The following is a 21,478-nucleotide window of genomic DNA, read 5'->3' on the forward strand; positions in this document are numbered from 1 at the left end:
AGATATGAAAACCCAATTTTTACAATTTGAGAGTATGTACCCCCCCCCCCCCCCCCCCCCAAAAAAGGACTTACATCATTCCACTGGGGAAGGGTATTAATATAAATTGTACACATATTTAAAAAAAAGAAAAAGAAAAAATGTAAGATGTTGTATTACTCCATTATTCGATTTTTTTCATACCTTTCTTTCGTTGAAAATTACACTTTACATGGTGTTATTTCATACAGAGACATTAAATAAAAAGGCTTAGATTACGATTATATTTAGTTGTAAGGGCCAAACTTCAAACATTCCTGCCTAAAAAAATACTTGGAATAGTGTTTTATGATTTTTCTAAATGACATGAATTTAAAATATGTTTTTACATGAATTGTTTTCATGAAAATCTATGACATGAAGTGGGAGACCCTTCGGGGAATAGAACAACCCTTTTAATTCTATAAAATGTGAAAAAATAAATTCAATAATTTACCATTTCAGAGCTCAAAGTCACATTAAATGTGTGGGGATTTTTTTGTTGTTGTTTTTGTTTGTTTGTTTTTTGGTTCACTGACATCTCAAAACTCAAGAAACAAAATGAAATAAATTAGAAAAAAGAAAACCTTGTGTTTCAGAAGGTAATGTTCCCTTAAAAATGAATTTAAAAACAAAGTCTTATTGATCTCTCATTTACATACTGCAGATGACCACGAGCCTTCAGATCAACCAATCAACTGATGAATCTTTTCAGCACTTCACTATTTCACACCACCTGAGCCACAGACAAGGTTGGACGAGCAGCCAAAACAGTGTGGATTTGTAGATAGGGCCCCTGTGGTTCTATATAATGAACCGCAGGCCCCTATAGAATCCGTGGCTCCTGATCTCAGGAGACCAAATCTCAGCCAAGATGAGCCTGAAATTCTGCACAAAGTGAATTATGGGAGACTTGTGTGTTCATGGTTTGCTGGGCTGAATCCAGCGGGGAGCTGGATTTCTTGGCTCTGGCTCCTGCAGCCATGTTGTCACGTGGTCCATGCAGCACTCCTCCAGCTGGCCACGAGCACTGATCCACATCGACTGAAGCAAAGAAGCTGCCAGGATCTATATTCAGCCACTTTCACCGCACGTGATCACGCATGAGCGTGCGCACACACGCCGACTGACCTGCATCTCCTTGTCCCCGTACTTGGAGGGATGCTTGCTGCCCTGGCTCTTTCGCCGCAGTTTCTTCAGCTCGGCCTGGCACTTCTCCAAACTCTCCCCTTTGCTCTTATGCTCCATCTGGTACTTCTTCAGTGCAGCCTGAGGGGGGCAGCACACAGTCAGCGGGGGCACAGCACTGTTTGCCATGTGCCAGCAACCACACAAGTCAAGTCCCTTCAAACTGAACCCAAGTCAGTTTTTCAAGCTCAGACCACAAACAATTACAAATAAATAAATAAATAAATAAATAAAGCAAAAAAACAAAAACTTAAGATCAACATTTTAATCTGAATGACCTCGTTTTTGCTCAGCTCCTTAAAATACAGAGCTTTCCATATTTATTTAGACTAGGTTAAAAAAAATACAGATTTCTTTAAAATGGTTATTTCTTGTAGCCCAAAAACTGCACACATTTTTACCAGCAATGTTTTGGTTTCTTTTTCTTTTGTCATCCTTGATCATTTTTAAATTGATCGTTGACTCATATCCTTATTTCACCCATGTTTAGACACCTTATTCTGAAAATTTATTTTTGTTTTGACTTTATTTGTCGCTAAAACTCTTTAAATGACTTTGGTCTCCATATAAAACCGACCCTGTGCAGCATTGCTTCTATATTAGAACATGACACCCGAGAAACTCTCCTCCTGAGTGTGTCTTGTGGATAAATTGGGGGGTTTTGCTGTTTTTGGACTTTGGGGATTTTCTTGCAACAGCTACAGACACTGACTCAGTAACGCAGCCTGTTTCATTGGGCTTCTTGTTGTTGTAGATTAAATATCACACATTTACAAATAATGACTCGTGTGTTTTTTTTTCTGCTGTTGTGCTTTTTGTTGTATTTGTCCCAAACCAGATGGTCGTCCCACTGAGTCTGTTCTGCTGGGGGTTTCATCCAGAAATCCTCCAGCATGAAGGCTGTTATACAAATAAAGCTTTATGACCATAATTATTATTAAGAATAAGAATAAGATCAACTTTATGTATCCCAAAGGAAATTATTTTGGCAGAGTACCGAAACAGTGTCAGTAAACAGTGAACAATGTTTTTTAAGACATTTGCACATAACTCTGAGCAAATGAAAACTCTGAATAGCTCTGTTCATTATGTAGTCATCCTGCAGAGGGGGAGGAATTATATAGTGCTGTCCCGGATGCTGAGCAGTTTCCTCAACATCCTCCTCTCTGACACCTCCACCACAGACTGTTTAATAGTAACTTTAATAGTAACTAGTAATAGATTAATAGTTCCTTTATTAATTACTAAACTGTTGTTTCACATTTAGCATTTTGCTTAATTGCCAAATATAATTAAATTGATCAAAATCTTAAAGTTAGAAGGCAAATTTCTCTAATTTTATGAAAAAAAATTAACTCACTCAAATTCCCAAATCTTCTAGAATGCCCCCAAAAAATATCTTGATGAAAAGCACAGACTGCACACAGTGGTCCAAGTCAAATACAGAATTCCCCAAATCAGATAACACAATATATTTCTATCAGTACACTGTTATAGTTCTCAAAAATCTAAAGTTTAATGTATCATCCAACAACTTAGGAGACTCTCTGTTTCATTTTTGTCAGCATTCCAGGGTACCCTGGATATTATGCTTAGATTTTTATTGCTTGTTTTAGACATTTCACCTAAAACGTGCTACTTTGTCACGTGTGCGAATTCAACCAAAATCAAAATTAAAAAGTTTAGTTGCACACAAAATGCATTTGATAAAAATCACAATTAAAGTAGGAACAGCACTCCCACAGGTACATTTCACATCCCTAAAATTAAAATAAAAAATATCCACCAAATTCAAGTATTTGTTACTCCAGCTTGTAACCACTTCAACATTTAATGATTTGTTTTTGTTTTAAATTTACTTTACTTTACTTTACTTCTGGAACTGGTTGATCTACATTCCTGTGGGTTTTATGAGAAGTCTGAAATGACTGCATACTAATGTTTATACGTTTGCATATCTATACATTACCACTTTAATTCCACACTATGACAATCAGAATCCACATTCCAAATATTCCAATAGAGCCAGAGAATGCTCTCAAATGCTAACAAATAAAAACTGCAAAATTTTCAAAAAATAAAATAGTAAGTTCTTTGGATTTCTCTCTTTTAGTTTTGCTCCTGGTCACCACAGCAAACCACAATCATAATCATAATAAGATGTTTTTTGATAGACTGCACCATGAATTCATAAATATTTTTTCCCTTTAGCAATACTCCCCATTTACATTGAATGAGTCAGACTTAAAAGGTTAACATGGGAAGTAATTTATGTAAGTTGCTGCAGTGGTTTGGAACAAAGCCAGCTGGGAAAAGTGAGGAACGCGCGTGAGATCTGTTCTATAAAATGATCATCTTTCTGTTCCCTCTGAATTAATCCCTAAAAATGTCAAACTGACAGGAAGTGGAAGTAAAAGCAGTGCTGCATTCAGGGACATATAGGGTCACGTGTGCAGTTTCATAACGAAGCAGAATGTGTGACTATCATGGGTGATAATTATTATTATTATTATTATTACACTGAATCATGGCGCTCATTTGGTTATGTTAACATGAAAGTGGAGATTTTATGAAAGACGAAGTCATCATGTCAACATAAGGAGGTGGAACTGCTGTGTGGTCAAACGTTTGCATACACTAACCGTGGACATGAATATCTTGAAAATATCAGGCTTTCAGTCATTTCTCTGAACTGTTCTTTTTCTGGGACAGAATGATTGTAAAATCATACATATTTAATAGTTTAAAGAAAGAATTTGAGATTCATTATTCTGAGTGAAAGCAGTTTCTGCTTCTTTATTAGACACACGATTAAAACAGTGTCAATAATGCCTTGTGCTAGCTTTCATTAAGGATTAAATACAGTTATTTTTACATATGAAGAGTTCAGATGCAAAACCTGTATCTCCAAAACCATAAATTTTTAGTTGACGCCACCATGTACTTGGCTGTCAAGGGGACCATCAGTGTGCAAAATATGAAAGAATTTGAACAAACTGTTTTCATGTTATTGATGAAAGTCTGCGCATTTCTGCATGGGGTTTCCTTTAAATCTCCATTTTCAACTGCATTTTTCTCCATTTGAAAAAAGAACTTTACTGGGTTTTGTATTTGAACTCTTCATTTATTCATTCATTAATTTTCAGTTGCTTATCTGGGTCTGAATAAAAAAGTGCTGAATAAATGAATGTTTGTCTCTAACTGAGCAAAAAGAAGAGAATCTCACATTCAGATAGCGCGCGTCCAGCTCCACCTTCTTCTCCAGTTCTGTGAGCAGCTCGTTATGGAAAGATTTCAGCTGAAAGACGCGAGAAAAACGAAACAGTTTGAAGACACACTCAATACAAATCGCACAGAGGGTTCACACATGCAACACAGCATCAGCGTCGTGGTGCAGAGTGACTTTGAGTGATGCATTTGTGTGTCCAGTGGAATTTCCACACTTTAATTAACCATTATCTGACAAAGTTCATTTGCTGTGGGTATTAACATTTAACATCTTTATGTGAAAGCATAAAGCAGAGAGTAACACAAATGATAAGTGAGTTCATCAACCGCCGGGGTAACACATTAATTACTGTATGTTCCAGAGTACAGTACATCAAAAAATGGCTCTTGAAGAGGTTATATATAACAGTCTGTGCTGTTACTTAATATAAACACTTTTTCATTCCAAAAATAATCAAGATGAACAAATAAATGTGCGATAACGAACATACTGGATGTTATTTAATCCACTTTGGACAAAACAAATCATCGGATAAAACAGATAGCGAAGTGACCAGTGGATTCATGCAAGAAGCTTTCAGCCGGTGGTGTGTACCATAAGGACTGTAAATTCCAAAAATAAGCAAGATGGAGAAACAATAAAACAGTAATGAGTTACTTGTGGCTTCATGTCCTTCATGAGTGAACTCCAGTTGTACAAGGAGAGTAGAACATAAGGGTCTTAAACCTGGAACCTTCTGCTTTGGAAGCAAGCACACTAACTGTGCTGCTCAGTATTGCCATTTTTGCGATTTGTTTCCAGTCAGCTGAATATTAAACATGAAATTCTTCTTGTGACTGTAAAGTAACAGGCCTGCAGTCTGTTTGGTCGGACTGAAAGCTTCAGGAGTGCTGAGTTTAGTGCCACATGCTCACCATCTCCTCAAGCTGGATCTGGATCTGTCTGTGCACCTCGGCCATCTGAAAGAGCACCTCCCCTGGAGAGAAACGAAAAAAAATAGACCACAGACAATGAAGAAAGAGAGAGAGAAGGTGATAATTACGGCTTCTTTGAAAGCTGTGCATGTCTGTGCAAAAAAGAGAGACCATGCAGCTGCACAGATAACAGTGAGATGGACAGATGAGGACGACAGAACATCTGTGAGGATGAAGCAGACCCAAACTCAATAAAACAGGACAGAAATATACAGCACAGAAAGAAAGAATGAAGGAAGCGAAGATTTGAGTCAAAAAGGCACTGGGGGTTTTCTAGAATGTTCTATGTTACAACACTGCTACTACTGCTTATAAACATACAGGGCGATCAAAGAAAATCTTTTCTAGGTTACATTAAGACACGTTGCACTGCAACATAATGGGAAAGAAAATAAAATAAATAAATAAAAAAAACTCCAAAAAAGCAGAACCCAAAAAGAATTCAAAGGGCATAAAAGAAAAGTCCAAATTAAAGGATGATTCATGCAGCCAGGGAGGAGCGTGTCGTTTAAAGATACCTACATGCTGCCTCTTCTGAATATGCAATGCATTGTAAAAAAAAAAGGAACAAAAGATCTAGTTTGAGCAAAGAACAGAGGGATAGAGACTTTGGAAAGACAGTGAAAGATCAAAGTACCGCAGAAGAATGAGACACATGACAGCTTTACACAGAAACACACAGGCAGGCAGACTCTAGAAATACTGCACTCTATCTACTCAGAGTACTACACTGTACTGCGATGTAATGGTAAGAACATACGTTGTTAATACACAACCAACATAACGCGTATCCTGCTTTGTGCATATCCTCCAAAATGAAAAGGATGCCATCACTAACCACAGGGGGCAGTGTAATCCTTGAGAGCAGTACAAAGAAGAAGAAAGTCACGCAAACAACCACAAAATAAATAAATAAGGAAGGAAAGCCTGGTGAGAAACTGTCTACTTTTGTCCACGTCTGTCACCGTGTGGTTGTTCTTTGAGAAGCGCTACAGTGACATTACCAAAATAAATAAAAATAATTAAAAAAATAATACAATTTTTTAAAAGCTGATAGCCAGAGATAAATCAGCACTTTTTAATCCACACAACAAGTACATGAAGAATAACGCGTTTTACATAATGATGCGACTGATAGTCATTAAAAGTCGACATGTGAAAATACAAAACAACAAATATTTTTAGCAGGAGTGGTGGCCAAGTGGTTAATGCGCTTGGTTTCAGTTTAGAAGGTTCCGGGTTCAAATCCCACCCCTGCCACATTTACACATGTAATGTGGAGTTGCGTCAGGAAGGGCATCCGGCGTAAAACTTGTGCCAATTCAACATGCAGATCCACCTTGGATTTGCTGTGGCGACCCCAAGTACAAACAAGGGAGCAGCCGAAGGGACTTACTTTCAACAAATATTTTTGATTAATTTTACTTTGTCAATGCTTTGATAAAACAACTCATTTCTGCAGAACAATAAATTGCCACTGTTCATAATATACTTTATAAACCTGAAACTATTTGAAGTATTTGTTCAAATTTGTGCAATTAACACTAATTTTTAAGATCAGTTATTCAATTAAAATTTGTCTGATTAATCAACTGTTCAGTCACTAAAATGTCAGGAGAAATACATGAAAATTCTGCCACTTTGTTAAATTACAAATAAAGCTAAAACTAAAAATCTTCAGTTTGTTTTTGATCAAATATTCTCTCAAATTTATACAACTCGGACCAGTTCAGTATTGGTTCTTAGTTCTTTAAAAAAAACATTTAAAATTGAAAAAACACAAAACTATTCTGTTAATAATATATTAGTATCATTAAATAATATCATGAAGAAATTGGAAAAACAGCTTCATATAATATCAGTTAAAAAATTTTACTGGTATTCTGGGTGGGTAATAAGAAAAAGAAACCTTATCTTCCTTCCTTCTTGTGTTCTTTTTTCTTCTCATATCCCTTCTTCTGTTATTCCTTATATTTCCTCTTTCCTTCCTTCCACTTTCACCTTTTCTGTCTCCTTCATCCCTTGTGTTATTTCTTCCTTCTGTCCATCCTTACTCATTTCTTTCTTTTATTATGATAAATCTTTCCTGATTTCTTCTGCTTGGTTTCTTCTGTCCTACATTCCCTTCATTGTGTTTTCATTTTTCATCTCCTTGTTATTTTTCCTACATCATTTCCCCTTTTTTCCATCCACTTCCCCCCTTCATTCCTACTGTCCTTATATATTTCCTTCATTTCCCCTTTTCCTTATTTTTTTCCTTTTATCCCCCCTAATGGTTCCTTTAGTCTTTTCTTCCTTCCTCCCTTAGGTGTTCCCTTCTTCCTTCTCATTCCTTGTTGGTTTATGTCTCTTCCTTCTGTCCTTTTCATTTTTCATTCCTACTTTCTCACCTTCTTTTTCCTCTTGTGTGCTTCTTCCCTTCCTTCTTACCTAATGTATGAACCTCTTGTGTTCTCGTCTTCATCACACAGTGGCTCCACTCGTCCACCGTCGGCACTTTTACTTTGACCACCCTGATCACACTTCACAGTCGGTAGATTCTGATTATTTCCTGCGTGTGCGCCGGGTGTCACACTCACACACACACACACACACACACACATATCCGGGTGGTTGCGGCCTCCAGCCTCCCTGTGACAGCTATAATTTGGTGTTCGACTTCTGTAGGAGTGAACATTAGGATCAAGGAGGCACATAAATGAGCCACTGTGTACTTTCAAATGCACTTTTCAGTCTTGGAGGTCGTCCAACACACACACGCCATCCCGTCCATTAAAAAACAGCTGCAGGACATCGACAGGCTGCAGCCAAACTCTGACTGCACACTTTAGTCTTCAAAGACCAAAAAAAAAAAGCAATCCAAAGATTGAAGCCCAAATAAAATAAAAAGAGATAAAATCACAAAATTTTAGTATAGACATGGCTTAGTTTTGAGCAGCGTTGAGCAGTTACACCTCACGTAAAATTTAAAATGAGAATCAGAAGCAATGAGACAGTGGCCTCCTCCAAAGGAGGAAATTTGTGAATTGGAGGATGGCTGATTGTTTAACACAAGAGAAGGTAAGATGAATTACTGGTGCCAAAGATGCAAAAACATGAGAGGAAATTAAATTGTGAGAACTAATAATATAATGCAATCTGCAACCTCACCACTAGATGGCACTAAATCTTGAACACGGTAGCTTTCAGCAAAATTTTCCAGTGTATTGAAATTTAATCAACAGTGACCTAGATAGATAGATAGATAGAAATAATTATTTAATTGCTATGAATCTGTTGAGTATGTTAACATTAAATTGTTTAATTGTGTTGAATTAAAAACCCGAAACAATCTGGTAGATTCACCAGACCCACAAACACTAACTGAATAAAAAAAAATATGAACACCGCACAAAGGTTAAGTCTGAGTCTGACCCTTTAATTGGATAAAGCCCTTAGATGTGTTATTGTAAAGGGGTGGGTCCAGAAATTTGCCAATCAATGTAGCCGATGGTGAAAAATGATGCTGTGGTATTAATGATCCGTAAACGATCGGCACCAGTTGAGGATAGTGTGACACTGAGGTAAAAAAAAATTTTTTTAATTTCTTCCAAGATGCACAAGCAGTATTAACGCTGTCTGAGTATATTATAAATTAACCTAAAAGAAAAAAGCCCTTAGTACACTTTTACACAGTGCAGATCAGTGTTCCTTCATCCTGATAAAATGAGATTCCCAAAGGAACTTCCCACTAGTCCTAGGCTGCACTAGTCCTACTCCTAGTATTAAGGAGAGCATGTTGAACTTGTTTTTAGATTTATGGTCGGCTTTATGTGGCACTAAAGTAGGTTAAATAATGTTACAAAAGTGTGACAGTTTAAAAAAAACATTTAATTACGATGAATTACCATTATTTGTTGATTTTCAATTCAACTGATTTATAGACAACAGTACAATTAAAGGTGATTAATGGTGTATGTCAACAGAATCCTAAGTTTTTATTTTTGTACTTTGAACAAAACTGGATTTGTTACATTTATTTATTTGTGAACTTTAAAATCAGTTTGGGGTTGTTACACTGTAAAAAATGTTTAGTTGCCTCAACTTAAAAAAATGAGTGAACGAACTAGTTGCACTAATTATTTTGAGTTCTACCTACTCTTCCATTAGTGGTGTCAACATAAAAACAGGTTTTTTTATGTTAGTTACACCAGTAATGGAAGAGTAGGTAGAACTCAAAATAATTAGTACAACTAGTTCACTGATTTTTTTTTTTAAGTTGAGGCAACTGAACATTTTTTACAGTGTATATACACCAACAAATAATATAAAGAGGTTAGGACCCGTGGACCAGTGGATCCTCCCCAGTTCCCAACACGTACAAAAGTCCCAGAATCCTGGAAATTCTTGTTTCACTGCACCCTTCTAATCCTGCTGCATTGTGAAGTCATGGACGTGAACCCGGCAGAACTAAGCTGCTTACTGATAATCAGAGCCGATCACAACATCCCGGGCTCAGCAAGCAGCAGAGCACATTGTTGTCCCTGAGTGAAACAGCCTGGATCAATTAAAACACACAATCAAGGCTTTTGTCCCACAACGGTCTTTGCTAATCGATGATGAGGTATCACCACAAGTGGCCCGTTTGTCAGAAGATCGTTTCTTTCCTGCTGCTGGCCAAAGCCCATCAGTCGTGAGGCTGCTGCTGCTTTAGAAGTAAAATCCAGAGTTTTAACTGAATGGACTTTTTTTTTTTTTTTTTTTTTTGTAATTCAGCAAAACGCCCCACCCACTGAGGTAAAACATGGATGCTATTGTTTGATTAACGCTCACGCGGCCCATTGTCCTGTGTGTGACTCAGAGGTTTACAGCCCATGTGGGCACAGATTAGTGCCCGAAAACAACGGCTCCCTGAACACAGCTCGTGGAATTCAGTTAGAGAATAACCACTTATTATCCAGAAGGCACAGAGGGAACGTTTCCGAAAGAAATATCAACTGGCTGCCTGAAGTGCAAAACATAAAGATAATTCCTTTTGTATGTGGAGAATAAAAGTTAAAAAAAAATAATAATAATAATAATTCAGAAAAGCTTAATATGCTATTTTGGGTTAATGTACTTTATGATATTTTAATACAAATATATATATATATATATATATATATATATATATATATATATATATAACCACCTAGGCAGACAACCAGTCCATCCATAACATGTCCATCTGTGGCAACCAGGTGAAAAGTGGGCATGTCCTTAGCCTTCTCCAGCCACTGGAGTCCTCCACAATGACGCACCTGCGTGCTGAGTGACCCACAGAAAAATGAGCCACGTGGCCAAAACGTCCGAGCTGATGCTCCTGTAAGTGATGATACTCCTCGCCTGGTTGTCCCCCGAACGAACTGCTCATTTGACAATGTTGGAAGCTGAACACGTGTTTTTCTGACCACAACTGAAAATTTATTCTGGTTCCATTTAATCTTACAGGTGATCGTCTTCATAATATTTATATGAGAATCGAACGTATGTGGCGCCGGCTGCAGGAGGCGGGTTCAGGCTCACCGCACAGTGACCTTGACCTCAAGGGCAGCGCTCACATCAGCGTTTATTACCCGAACACCGAGCGTTCAACAGTTAATGGCAGCGAGGACGGAGGTGTTTTCTGACTGCATTATGAAAGCGGCTCTAATCCTCACAAAGCTGCAGTGGGCTGTGTGTGTGTGTGTGTGTGTGTGGGGGGGGGGGGGGGGGGGCCTACAAGGTGTCGCAGGGAGATTTTTCTGCTTCACGCACAAATGATTGGCACCTTTGTTGTTGCATTTGCTCCCTTTTTTAATCTCTCGAAGTACCAGCTCTAACTGTATCCTTTTAATTCACCACACAGAGGCGAGATTTGGTACAAAAGTACTTCCTGGGGTGTGTAAAAGTTGAGGCATGTACCTTATAAAACGCAGCGGGTGAATGAATGAGTCCACTTTCATATAACTGATAAGGATTTGCTGAATCCTGATGCAGCAGATCAATATAAAGAGCACTTTTGTTGTGCTTGTGTCATGTCTCATAGATCCCTCTATCGCCTGCTAGATGGTGGGATGATGGAAATTAGGAGCAGGTGTGATTGAAGTTACTTGCGGTGTGAAATGTGTTTGTCGGTTTGTTTCACTTTCAAAGCATAAGTCTGCTCATAGTGTTCAATCAACTCTGTCATAGTGTTCAATCAACTCTGTCATAGTGTTCAATCGACTACCCCATGGTTTTAAATCAACTACCTCATAGTGTTACATCAACTAACTCACTCACTCACTCACTCACTCACTCACTCACTCACTCACTCACTCACTCACTCACTCCTCTTCAACCGCTTACTCCAATTAAGGGTCGCAGGGGGGCGGAGCCTATCCCAGCAGTCATAGAGCATGAGGCGGGATACATCAACTCTATTGTGTTAAATCAATTTTGTCATAGTGTTAAATCAGCTCTATTGTTCTATTAATTCAACTCTATCATAGTGTTAAATCAACTCCAGTACCTCATTGTGTTAAATCAGCTCTATTGTAGAGCGTTAAATCAATCGTAGTGTTAAATGAACTAGCTTGTATCTATCCTATGGTGTTAAATAAATATCTCAGTGTTAAATCAACACCTTCATCATATAAATGACTTATTAGAGTTTAGCCACTTGATTTAACAGGACGGCACGGTGGATTAGTGGTTAGCATTGTTGCCTCACAGCAAGAAGGTCTTGGGATTGATTCCCACCTGTGGCCTTTCTGTGTGGAGTTTGCATGTTCTCCCCGTGTTTGAGTGGGTTCCTTCCAGGTGCTCCGGCTTCCTCCCACCTCCAAAGACATGAGGGTTAGGTGAACTTGACCCCAGGTATGTGTGAATGTGTTTGTCTATATGTGGCCCTGTGACAGACTGGTGTCCTATCCAGGGTGTACCCCGCCCTCACGACCTATGACTGCTGGGATAGGCTCCAGCCCCCTATGACCCTTGACTGGAGTAAGAGGGTACAGAGAATGAATCAATGAATGAACTTGATTTAACACTATGACCGAGTCTCTTTAACTCTGGCCAAGACATTGCTATGCCTCCAAACAAGAACGTTCCCAGTCAGACATCATCCATGCCCCATATATCTGGAGATGCATCAGGAAAGTCACCCAGCACAAAAACCTGTGCCAAGTCAACAGACAGATCTAAACCGGATCCTCTAAGGTGACTTCAAGTAAATAAAGGAGGCATCAAAAGACATCCTGGAGTATTAGCGTGACCACGGCCAAAACCGTGCTAGTGCTATTTTTATTTATTTATTGTGTTTGTGTGCACAAACACGTTCGTGTGCACAGTGTGAGCGGTTTGTGTTTGGCTGCCATTTTAATCGTACTGTGCGTCGCTATTATCAGCATCATTAATTCATCATGTGGCTCAACACCCAATCAAGGACAATACAAACACATCAAGGACATTGATGGAGACTAACAAGCTGCTTAAAGTGCATTCTAACTACTTCCTGTTAACAAACAATAAACTATTTGACGCCTCCCTGATCTCATTTTTCATTTTTGACTCATTACTTCTACGCCAGAAACAAAAGCTTGATGAGACTGTTTGTTTGCTGATGATTATTTGTGATACATTATGAACGAAATATGAAAATACGACACAATAAAAGCAGACACTGAAGGTTGATGTAATAAACGTTGGGTGGCTGTGATCAAAGCACAGGGTCGGCTCTGCCTGCTCTGTTAGCAGGCCGGCTTTGATTTGACCGGCGTCTGTGTGACAGCTGCTAACGAGCTGGAAAACCCCACGACCCATCTGTCTTCTGTGTCTTTCTCTTCATTCTGCGCCTCTGATTCATGTTTTCCTCCCTCGTCTCCGGGGGGCAAGTCAAGGATGATGACTTTGCAAAAGGGCAAAGGCGGTTAAAGTGACCGCTGCTCTGATGACTGTTATGCCAACGCCGGATGGCACCGGCTCCAATTTGAGGTCGATCTCATAGGGCTTTGGTAATGAACCGGCAGCTGGTCGCAAACAGAAATTAAAATGCATGGCAGGTCAGAAGAGAAAAGGCCAAAAACTCATTCCAACCAGCCCACGTCATCGTCACACTATTTCTTGCACCTGTATCATGACTGACCTGGAGCCGATCTAATCACACACTTGGTAGAGGAAAGAAAAATTAACTTGCTCTAGTCCATCAGAGTGTTATGACACATGCCTCGTTTTTATCAAAGTGTCACTTATGAAATATTCATAGTCACAGCCCTTAATTATATATGTGTTTGGGATCAACAGTACTAACCCTTTACGTAGAAGGTCCAGGTACTTGTTTGATAAGGTCAATGACCATTTTCTTTATCTTATACCCCTTTGTTTGAATATAGAGCAATTTCTCTTCCTCTGGTTGGTCCACCTACTCTTCTATTTAGTCTAAATATCGTTTTGAGTGGCCCAAATTCTCAGCAGCTCAAGTAACCCTTTGGTTGCCTCTACCGAACCACTGGGTGGCCCAGTACCGCTTTGGATTGGTCACTGGTGACCTAAGTGTCTCTCAGATTAAACCTACTGCTCCCTCTGATTACCCAACTGTGCATTTCAGCGGCTTATCTGTGCACTTGTTGGGTCCAAATGACCCTCTGATAAGCCCAAGTGCCACTATGACGACCTTGTGCCCATTTCTTTGGTTCAGGTGCCCCTGGGATGGTCTTAAACGCTCTTCTAGTCGGTCCAAGTACATTGACAAATGGCCTTGCTTCCTCTGGCCCAAAATGTCTCTTTGGCTGGACCATCAGCTGTAGCAGATCTGGTATGGATCCATAGGTTAATTTATCATATATTTTATGCCAGATGTCATTCTAGATTGGTCCATGGACGGGTACTGAACTCTGGCGTGAGCTGATGTACACGACTACATGGATACATCATCTGCTTTCTTGCTCAGTGTCTAGAGATGAAAATACTCTAATATCTTGTATTATAACTACAGTTCACTGGCCTGTTCAACAACTCTGCAACCACAGCAACTTTCTACATCTACTGATGTTGTAAAACAGCGTATTTATTCTTTTTATCAGAATGTGCCCCCCATAGAATACAGCGACAGCCACGAGGGAGACATGTGCAATGGAGGTTTTGCTGCAGGGTGAACATGAGATGAATTCAGATTGGGGTTTGAAGTTGGAGAGAAACTTGGAGAGACGAGGGTCACGACAAGGTCGCCGGCGTTTCCCTCATACTGAACAATGTGAGACTTCGGGGTGAAACAGCGTCGGAGGGAAAACAGTATTGTGGAAATGTAATTTCCCAAAGATGCTGCTTCAACACCTTTGGTTATGAGTCTTTATTATTACTTTCATTTGGTTTTCTTTACTTCTGCCTCCCTGTGTAAAAGCAGTCGTATTTCTGCTTTTGCCATCCAGCTGAAGTGATTCACATCACTTCTCTCCTAGATGAAATCTAATTATTTAATATGAAGTGAAAATTATTCTAAAAAATTCACTAATGAACATCGAACAACAGGAAGGAAATTTTCTCTCTGTGACCCGCTAAAATTACATTCCCACCTGCTGGGGTCTAATCGACTCTGTAATATCGCCGGCTGTATCTGAGCTTTGTTCGTGGTCGTCTCATCTTGCTATCTCTTACCACACGTCTAATGAACATGCCTTCAGGTTAGCAGCACTATTCTACTCTGTGTTCAGAAGAATTAATTATCCAAAGGGTAATCGTTTTGTGGACCACCACAATTGGCCGTTTGCATTAACCTTAAACTGTTTTAATGATGTCGCGCTAAAGCGAGCTGAGTCGTTTGTGAATGTAAGAGGAGTGACGTCACTCAGAGGCAAAGCAAGAGAACAGCTGCTGAACAGTGCATGGAGCCTACGTTGATTGAGTGCCCACCCGTAAGGGAGTTGGTCTTAAAATGAGGCGCGTTCAGACGTAGTGTTGGTGTGTAGCCATCATGAGGCAACGGAAAGCGACTGTGGCATAAACTAAGCTGCTACACTCAACAAAAATATAAACGCAACACTTTTGGTTTTGCTCCCATTTTGTATGAGATGAACTCAAAGATCTAAAACTTTTTCCACATACACAATATCACCATTTCCCTCAAATATTGTTCACAAACTAGTTGAAATCTGTGATAGTGAGCACTTCTCCTTTACTGAGATAATCCATCCCACCTCACAGATGTGCCATTGTGCAGTTGGCATGCTGACAGCAGGAATGTCAACCAGAGCTGTTGCTTGTGTATTGAATGTTCATTTCTCTACCATAAGCCGTCTCCAAAGGCGTTTCAGGGAATTTGGCAGTACATCCAACCAGCCTCACAACCGCAGACCACGTGTAACCACACCAGCCCAGGACCTCCACATCCAGCATGTTCACCTCCAAGATCGTCTGAGACCAGCCACTCAGACAGCTGCTGGAACAATCGGTTTGCATAACCAAAGAATTTCTGTACAAACTGTCAGAAACCGTCTAAGGGAAGCTCATCTGCATGCTCGTAGTCCTCACCGGGGTCTCGACCTGACTCCAGTTCGTCGTCATAACCGACTTGAGTAAATGCTCACATTCGCTGGCGTTTGGCACGTTGGAGAGGTGTTCTCTTCACGGATGATGCAAAGGAGATGTGTTGCACTGCATGAGGCAAATGGTGGTCACACCAGATACTGACTGGTATCCCCCCCCAATAAAACAAAACTGCACCTTTCAGAGTGGCCTTTTATTGTGGGCAGTCTAAGGCACACCTGTGCACTAATCATGGTGTCTAATCAGCATCTTGGTATGGCACACCTGTGAGGTGGGATGGATTATCTCAGTAAAGGAGAAGTGCTCACTATCACAGATTTCAACTAGTTTGTGAACAATATTTGAGGGAAATGGTGATATTGTGTATGTGGAAAAAGTTTTAGATCTTTGAGTTCATCTCATACAAAATGGGAGCAAAACCAAAAGTGTTGCATTTATATTTTTGTTGAGTATATTTCTATGGTGCAGTACTCAGATACACTTTACAAAGGCGGATTCATGACACCCTACTTGTAGGAATGCACATAAATGTAAAATCACCTTAGTATTTCTATTGTTTTTCTTGTTGCTTAATGCTGACAAATTACACTGTATTTGTTGTCTTTCTGATGCGATTCTGTTTTTTCTTTTCTCTCTGTTTGAGGTGCAGCTCCATCCAGAGATGGGTGTGGTGTCTGTTTCTGTCCTGTGCACCGGCAGCATTTCCTGTATATTTGTTTTGTGAATTGTTTTGGAATTTCTGTATGTAGCATGGCCCAAGCAGAGGGTCACCCCTTTGAGTCTGGTCTGCTTGAGGTTTCTTCCTCAGAGGGAGTTTTTTTCTTACCGCTGTCGCCTGTGTGCTTGCTCTGGGGCTTGCTAAGGTTAGACCTTGCTTGTGTGAAGTGCCTTGAGGCAACTTTGTTGTGATTTGGCGCTATATAAATGAAAATAAATTGAAATTAAAATGGAAAAAATTTAAATGAAAATAAATAATGGAAAAATATACATTTGTATTATATCTGGTTTGTGCAATAGTTTTACCCTTTTTTTTAATGTTGTTGCCTTTTGTTCTCTCTGGGTTCACTGGTGGGGAGTACACAGGTGGTCCAAGGGGTGTGTGTGTGTGTGTGTTGGGGGGGGGTCTGTGTGGCATGATGGGATATGGCAGACATAAGGGGGATGGAGAAGAAGATGGAAGAAGTATTAAAGCAATGAGGTGAAAGACTCATGTATCTGTGGTCGCGACAGCACATAAACCATTTGCACACGTATCTGTTTTCTCACCAGAATGCCTCTCTTGAATTCCCTGTCTAAATAGCAACACACCAGGTTCCAGGGCACCCAGCACGTAAAGGTAATAGCAGATGACAAACTGATCTTTGTTTCACCAAAAATAGAGCCACACTTAATTAAGTGAGAAAACATTAGGTCTGTCACAATAATTACTATATCAGTTTATTGTCCAATATATGAACATAACATTGATAATTTCATTTCATAAGAATGTTGCCAAGATGATGTCAGAATAAACAACGTGGGGGGGGGTTCTTTTTTTGTTTATTACCGCATCAAAACCTAAGGAACAGAAAAAAAAATACTAAAACTTGTTTTGCCATCAATTTTTGGTCATTCTTCTGCTGTTTTGTATGTGAGATTTACCAGGAATGAGACCCAGATAGTTCAGCCACACACACACACACACACACACACACACACACACACACACACACACACACACACACACACACACACACACACACACACACACACACACACACACACACACACACACAGAGTGACAGTGAAGCAGGTGAAGTGAATGTAATGTGTTACTCTGTAGTAATAGATGGTTTTCTTGACGAATGCATCATCCAACCAGAAAGTTTGGAAGAAAAAGTTTGGAACAAAAAAAAACCTTTATTTTGAAACCACGTTCCACAGCTGTGCCACTGTGGGAACATTTTGGGAATGCATTAACGTGAATGAGCTGCTGTACTGACAGCTTAAAAAGTGCAATATTTTGTTAAAAGAGGCACTTATTTGTATTTATTTGTATTGGATTTGTTGAAAATTTCACATCATTTCTTATTTCTTTTCACATTCCAATTCCAGTGTTTTCACATTCTTAAGCATTAAATGTTTCTTATTCTTTGACAGGGTGTACTTGTATTATCAGTTGGATAAAATGGTTTTAAAATGATGACAATATATTAGAATTATTTTTCAGACAATACATCATCCAAGAAAAATAGTCATTGTGAGAGGCCTACTAAAGACAAGCCCTTTGCACCTTTGGTAGTGAAGGCAGACACGCCCCAAATGCTCCTGCACTTTGTACTTCAGATCTTCAAGACATGAGACATGCCATATTTTGGCTGTTTAATAACAAACCTCATGCAAAAACTTCATTCAGTTTTTGCTGGATTTCGGAGCCAGCATGTCTGAGCAGACATTTTTTGATCCACATTTTTAAATGATGATCATGTGACCTGTCAGTCACCCTGGACAAACAGGACAGAATGAATGGTCGTGTAAGATTAGCTCTGCAAATCTCAATATTTTGATTTTAATTTAACCAATTTTATTTCATAAACTGATCAATTTCATGAGCAGGATCTTCATATGATTTATGTTCAAAAACTGGAACAATAATATCTGCATTCTGCAAGCTACGGGTGAGGAAATGTGAATCTTTTGAGAAATTTTTCACAGCTTTTCTGATATACAGATGAGAACGTGCAGTCGAAGCCGATGGCATCTTCACCAGTCTGATGCTGCTTCAGCGGGAGCTGAAATTTGCATGTGAATGGCGAAGCCCTTATACAGTCAGAGAGGGGAACCGGAACTGCAGGAGCTCCCGATGCGTTTTTTCCTCCCAGGCATGTCCATATTTAGTAAGCGGAAGAAAACTGATGTCATTTTCAGCAGTGCTGACATCACTGACGAGCCATTTTTGGGCTGCGCATCGAGTATCATACTCCATCTCTCCTCCTCCTTCGGCCAATGCGTTTCTCTTCATCTATTTTTAGAAGCGTGTGTGGAATCGGCGTGTTCTCCCAGGGCTGCCTGTGCTCCCACATCAGTGCAGGGGCGTCTGCAGACAACGAGAGCGAGCGAGCACTCAGCATTCACCGAGCATCGTCTCTCTCTACACGGAGAGACAAACATTCCTTCAAAGTCTGATGGCATCCTGGAAATTTTACAAAACGACATAAACCAAGCGCAGCCAGACGTCCTGACAAACAGCACCGCTCTCTAAAAACAAAATCAGAGCCAATTTTTAATTATGCGTACTAATTACTGTGCTTCAGGCCCGAATCCTTAACGTCTGCTTCAGATGTGACCTTTGTCTACTTTTTTAATACTTGGCAGCCACAATTAAACTTCTGCCACTATTTCAAAAGTCATACATGTACTCAAAGTGCCAAAGTGAAGACATTGCAGTACAATTACTCAACGGAAGTATTTGCATAAATAGTACAATGCCAAGGCTGTCCGTATGCACGTACACATCTTTAGCTACCACACTGAGGATATGCACAAGGTTCTTGCAAAAAACAAGTGAGCCTCAACTAATTACCTAAAATAGACAAGAGAGGCTACAACACTCTGAACAAGACAGACATCAATACCTCGAAAACTAACCAGACATCCTCTGATCATCAAAGATCTTAATATCATGGACCGGGTATCAATATCAGAGGCGGTTCGAGAGTGTGTCCACGCCGGGTAGACCGAACCTAGACCTTCCCCTGATCATCAAAGATGACCTGAATCTGATGTAATCCTAACCCTGAACACTAACCCAACGCTAACTCCAACCTTAAAAACACCCTTCTTATGTGGAAAAAGTTATTTTCCATGAAGCTGCAAAAAGTTTTCACCTACACCCAAACACAGCTTTTCCAACACCAAGCCTCGTAATTTACCCACCACACTGCAGAGCCGCTGAGTCAACAGAAGCAAATGTAACCAAAGACATGATCACCGAGGTCAATGTTAGCCAGAATTTTTGATGCATCATGTGGCTTTCTGCAGTGTGGCGGACAAGTGGTTAGTGTACTTGGTTTCAGTGCAGAAGGTTCCCAGTTCAAACCCCACTCCTGCCACTTTTCTCCATGTAATGTGGAGTTGCATCAGGAAGGTGCAGATCCACCTCAGATCTGCTGTGGCGGCCGCGACCCCGAGTACAAAACAAGAGAGCAGCCAAAGGGTCTTACTATGTGACTTTCTCCATTCAGTCCAGATTTATGATAATTTTTATTGTCGGCCCTGGGTGAAGTTCCTCAGTTTCACGACTTGGCTGTGACTTTAGTGATGAAAAACGTAGAGGAGCATAAACATGTAGCATTAACAAAACCTCTGCTGGTGGTTTAACCTTGGTGGAGTTTGTTCCGTGTGAAGTACCATATTTTCTGGAATATGTTTCTACTAGTTTGGGCAGTGCTCAGTCCTGTGACTTATACTCTGAAGCGACCTATATGTCAATAAAACAGGGATGTGACGGTACACAAAAATCACAGTTTGGTACATTTTTAGTACAGTGTAAACAAGAAACACAAGATATTAGTTAAAATCCACCCCACGGGCAAGGCGTGTGTTTGGGTTTGCTGGATACATATAGACCTATGCTACAATCAATATATCAAGATTTAGCCAATGTTTTTTAGGTGTGTGACTGAATAGTCATTCAAAATTCTTATATATTGTTTTTTTTTCTTGATTTGTTTATGAAAAATGCTTCAAAAATAAATGTGATACAGGGTTATTTTTTTCCGTTCATGATCCATAATTTGCCTGGTATGACTTATAGTCCCAAAAACACGGTACTATGGCATTACGATAAATGGAAAATATGATTTGTCAACTGATTTCCAAACACAAAGTCCTAACAGACAAATGTCATCCTTATTTGGTGAACCAGTAAAGGCGAGTGATGGCGTCAGTGTGACACATCCACCTTTCTTCAAATTATTTTTGTTAAACCTCAGGGGTCCAGACACATAAAAGACGGCTGATTTGGACTCGACGGCGAGACCGTGGTCCGCTGAAGGTGAATCTATGAGTGTTGAAAAAAATTCAAAACTCCTCTAGTAGACCGAAAATAAAGAGTAAAATATATAGAAGCAACAAAACTGGAATAAAGCGGTTTTGTTCCCCAACAAATTTGGAGTAACTGAGATCACGGTGATTCCAGGCTAAACCACACTTCTTCTTCTTCTTCTTCTTCTTCTTTTAACACCATTTTGTGTAAATCACTTGTACTTTTTGGAATAATCTTTCAAACAATCCAACAACAGCTAGATGAAAACATAACTTACTCAGAGATGTTAATGGGTGTATTTCCTAAAATGTTGGCCCCCTTCCTTTAAGTTGAGGAACTGCACGTTCATAAAGCTGCAGTTCTGTTACAGCTTCAATACAGAAGATGAATGTTTGCATTTTAAATATTGAGAGTGATGGTTGATGCTCAACAGTGAACATACAAGACAAAAATAGGGTTTTTTTTTCTCCCATAACTGGTCCATGCACACAAAATCTATTTGAGGAACAGAGCCTAAAGCTC

The 21,478-nt window shown here is 39.7% G+C and overlaps 1 protein-coding gene across 6 annotated transcripts in view; it reads right to left on the bottom strand.

Moving 5' to 3' along the window:
* baiap2b (BAR/IMD domain containing adaptor protein 2b) overlaps positions 1 to 21,478 on the bottom strand; it is a 104,955-nt gene that overhangs the window by 26,803 nt on the left and 56,674 nt on the right. For 3 of the 6 annotated variants that reach the window (XM_034194483.1, XM_034194482.1, XM_034194486.1), the window contains 4 exons: positions 5,932 to 5,943; positions 5,350 to 5,411; positions 4,433 to 4,504; positions 1,150 to 1,287 (listed from right to left, as the gene is read on the bottom strand). In XM_034194483.1, the coding sequence (XP_034050374.1) occupies positions 1,150 to 1,287; positions 4,433 to 4,504; positions 5,350 to 5,411; positions 5,932 to 5,943 (284 nt within the window). The remainder of the gene's footprint in view (positions 1 to 1,149; positions 1,288 to 4,432; positions 4,505 to 5,349; positions 5,412 to 5,931; positions 5,944 to 21,478) is intronic. The other 3 variants (XM_034194485.1, XM_034194487.1, XM_034194484.1) reach the window with 2 other exon arrangements.

The sequence above is a fragment of the Thalassophryne amazonica genome, chromosome 18, assembly GCF_902500255.1.
Source record: "Thalassophryne amazonica chromosome 18, fThaAma1.1, whole genome shotgun sequence".
NCBI classification, from domain to species: Eukaryota; Metazoa; Chordata; class Actinopteri; order Batrachoidiformes; family Batrachoididae; genus Thalassophryne; species Thalassophryne amazonica.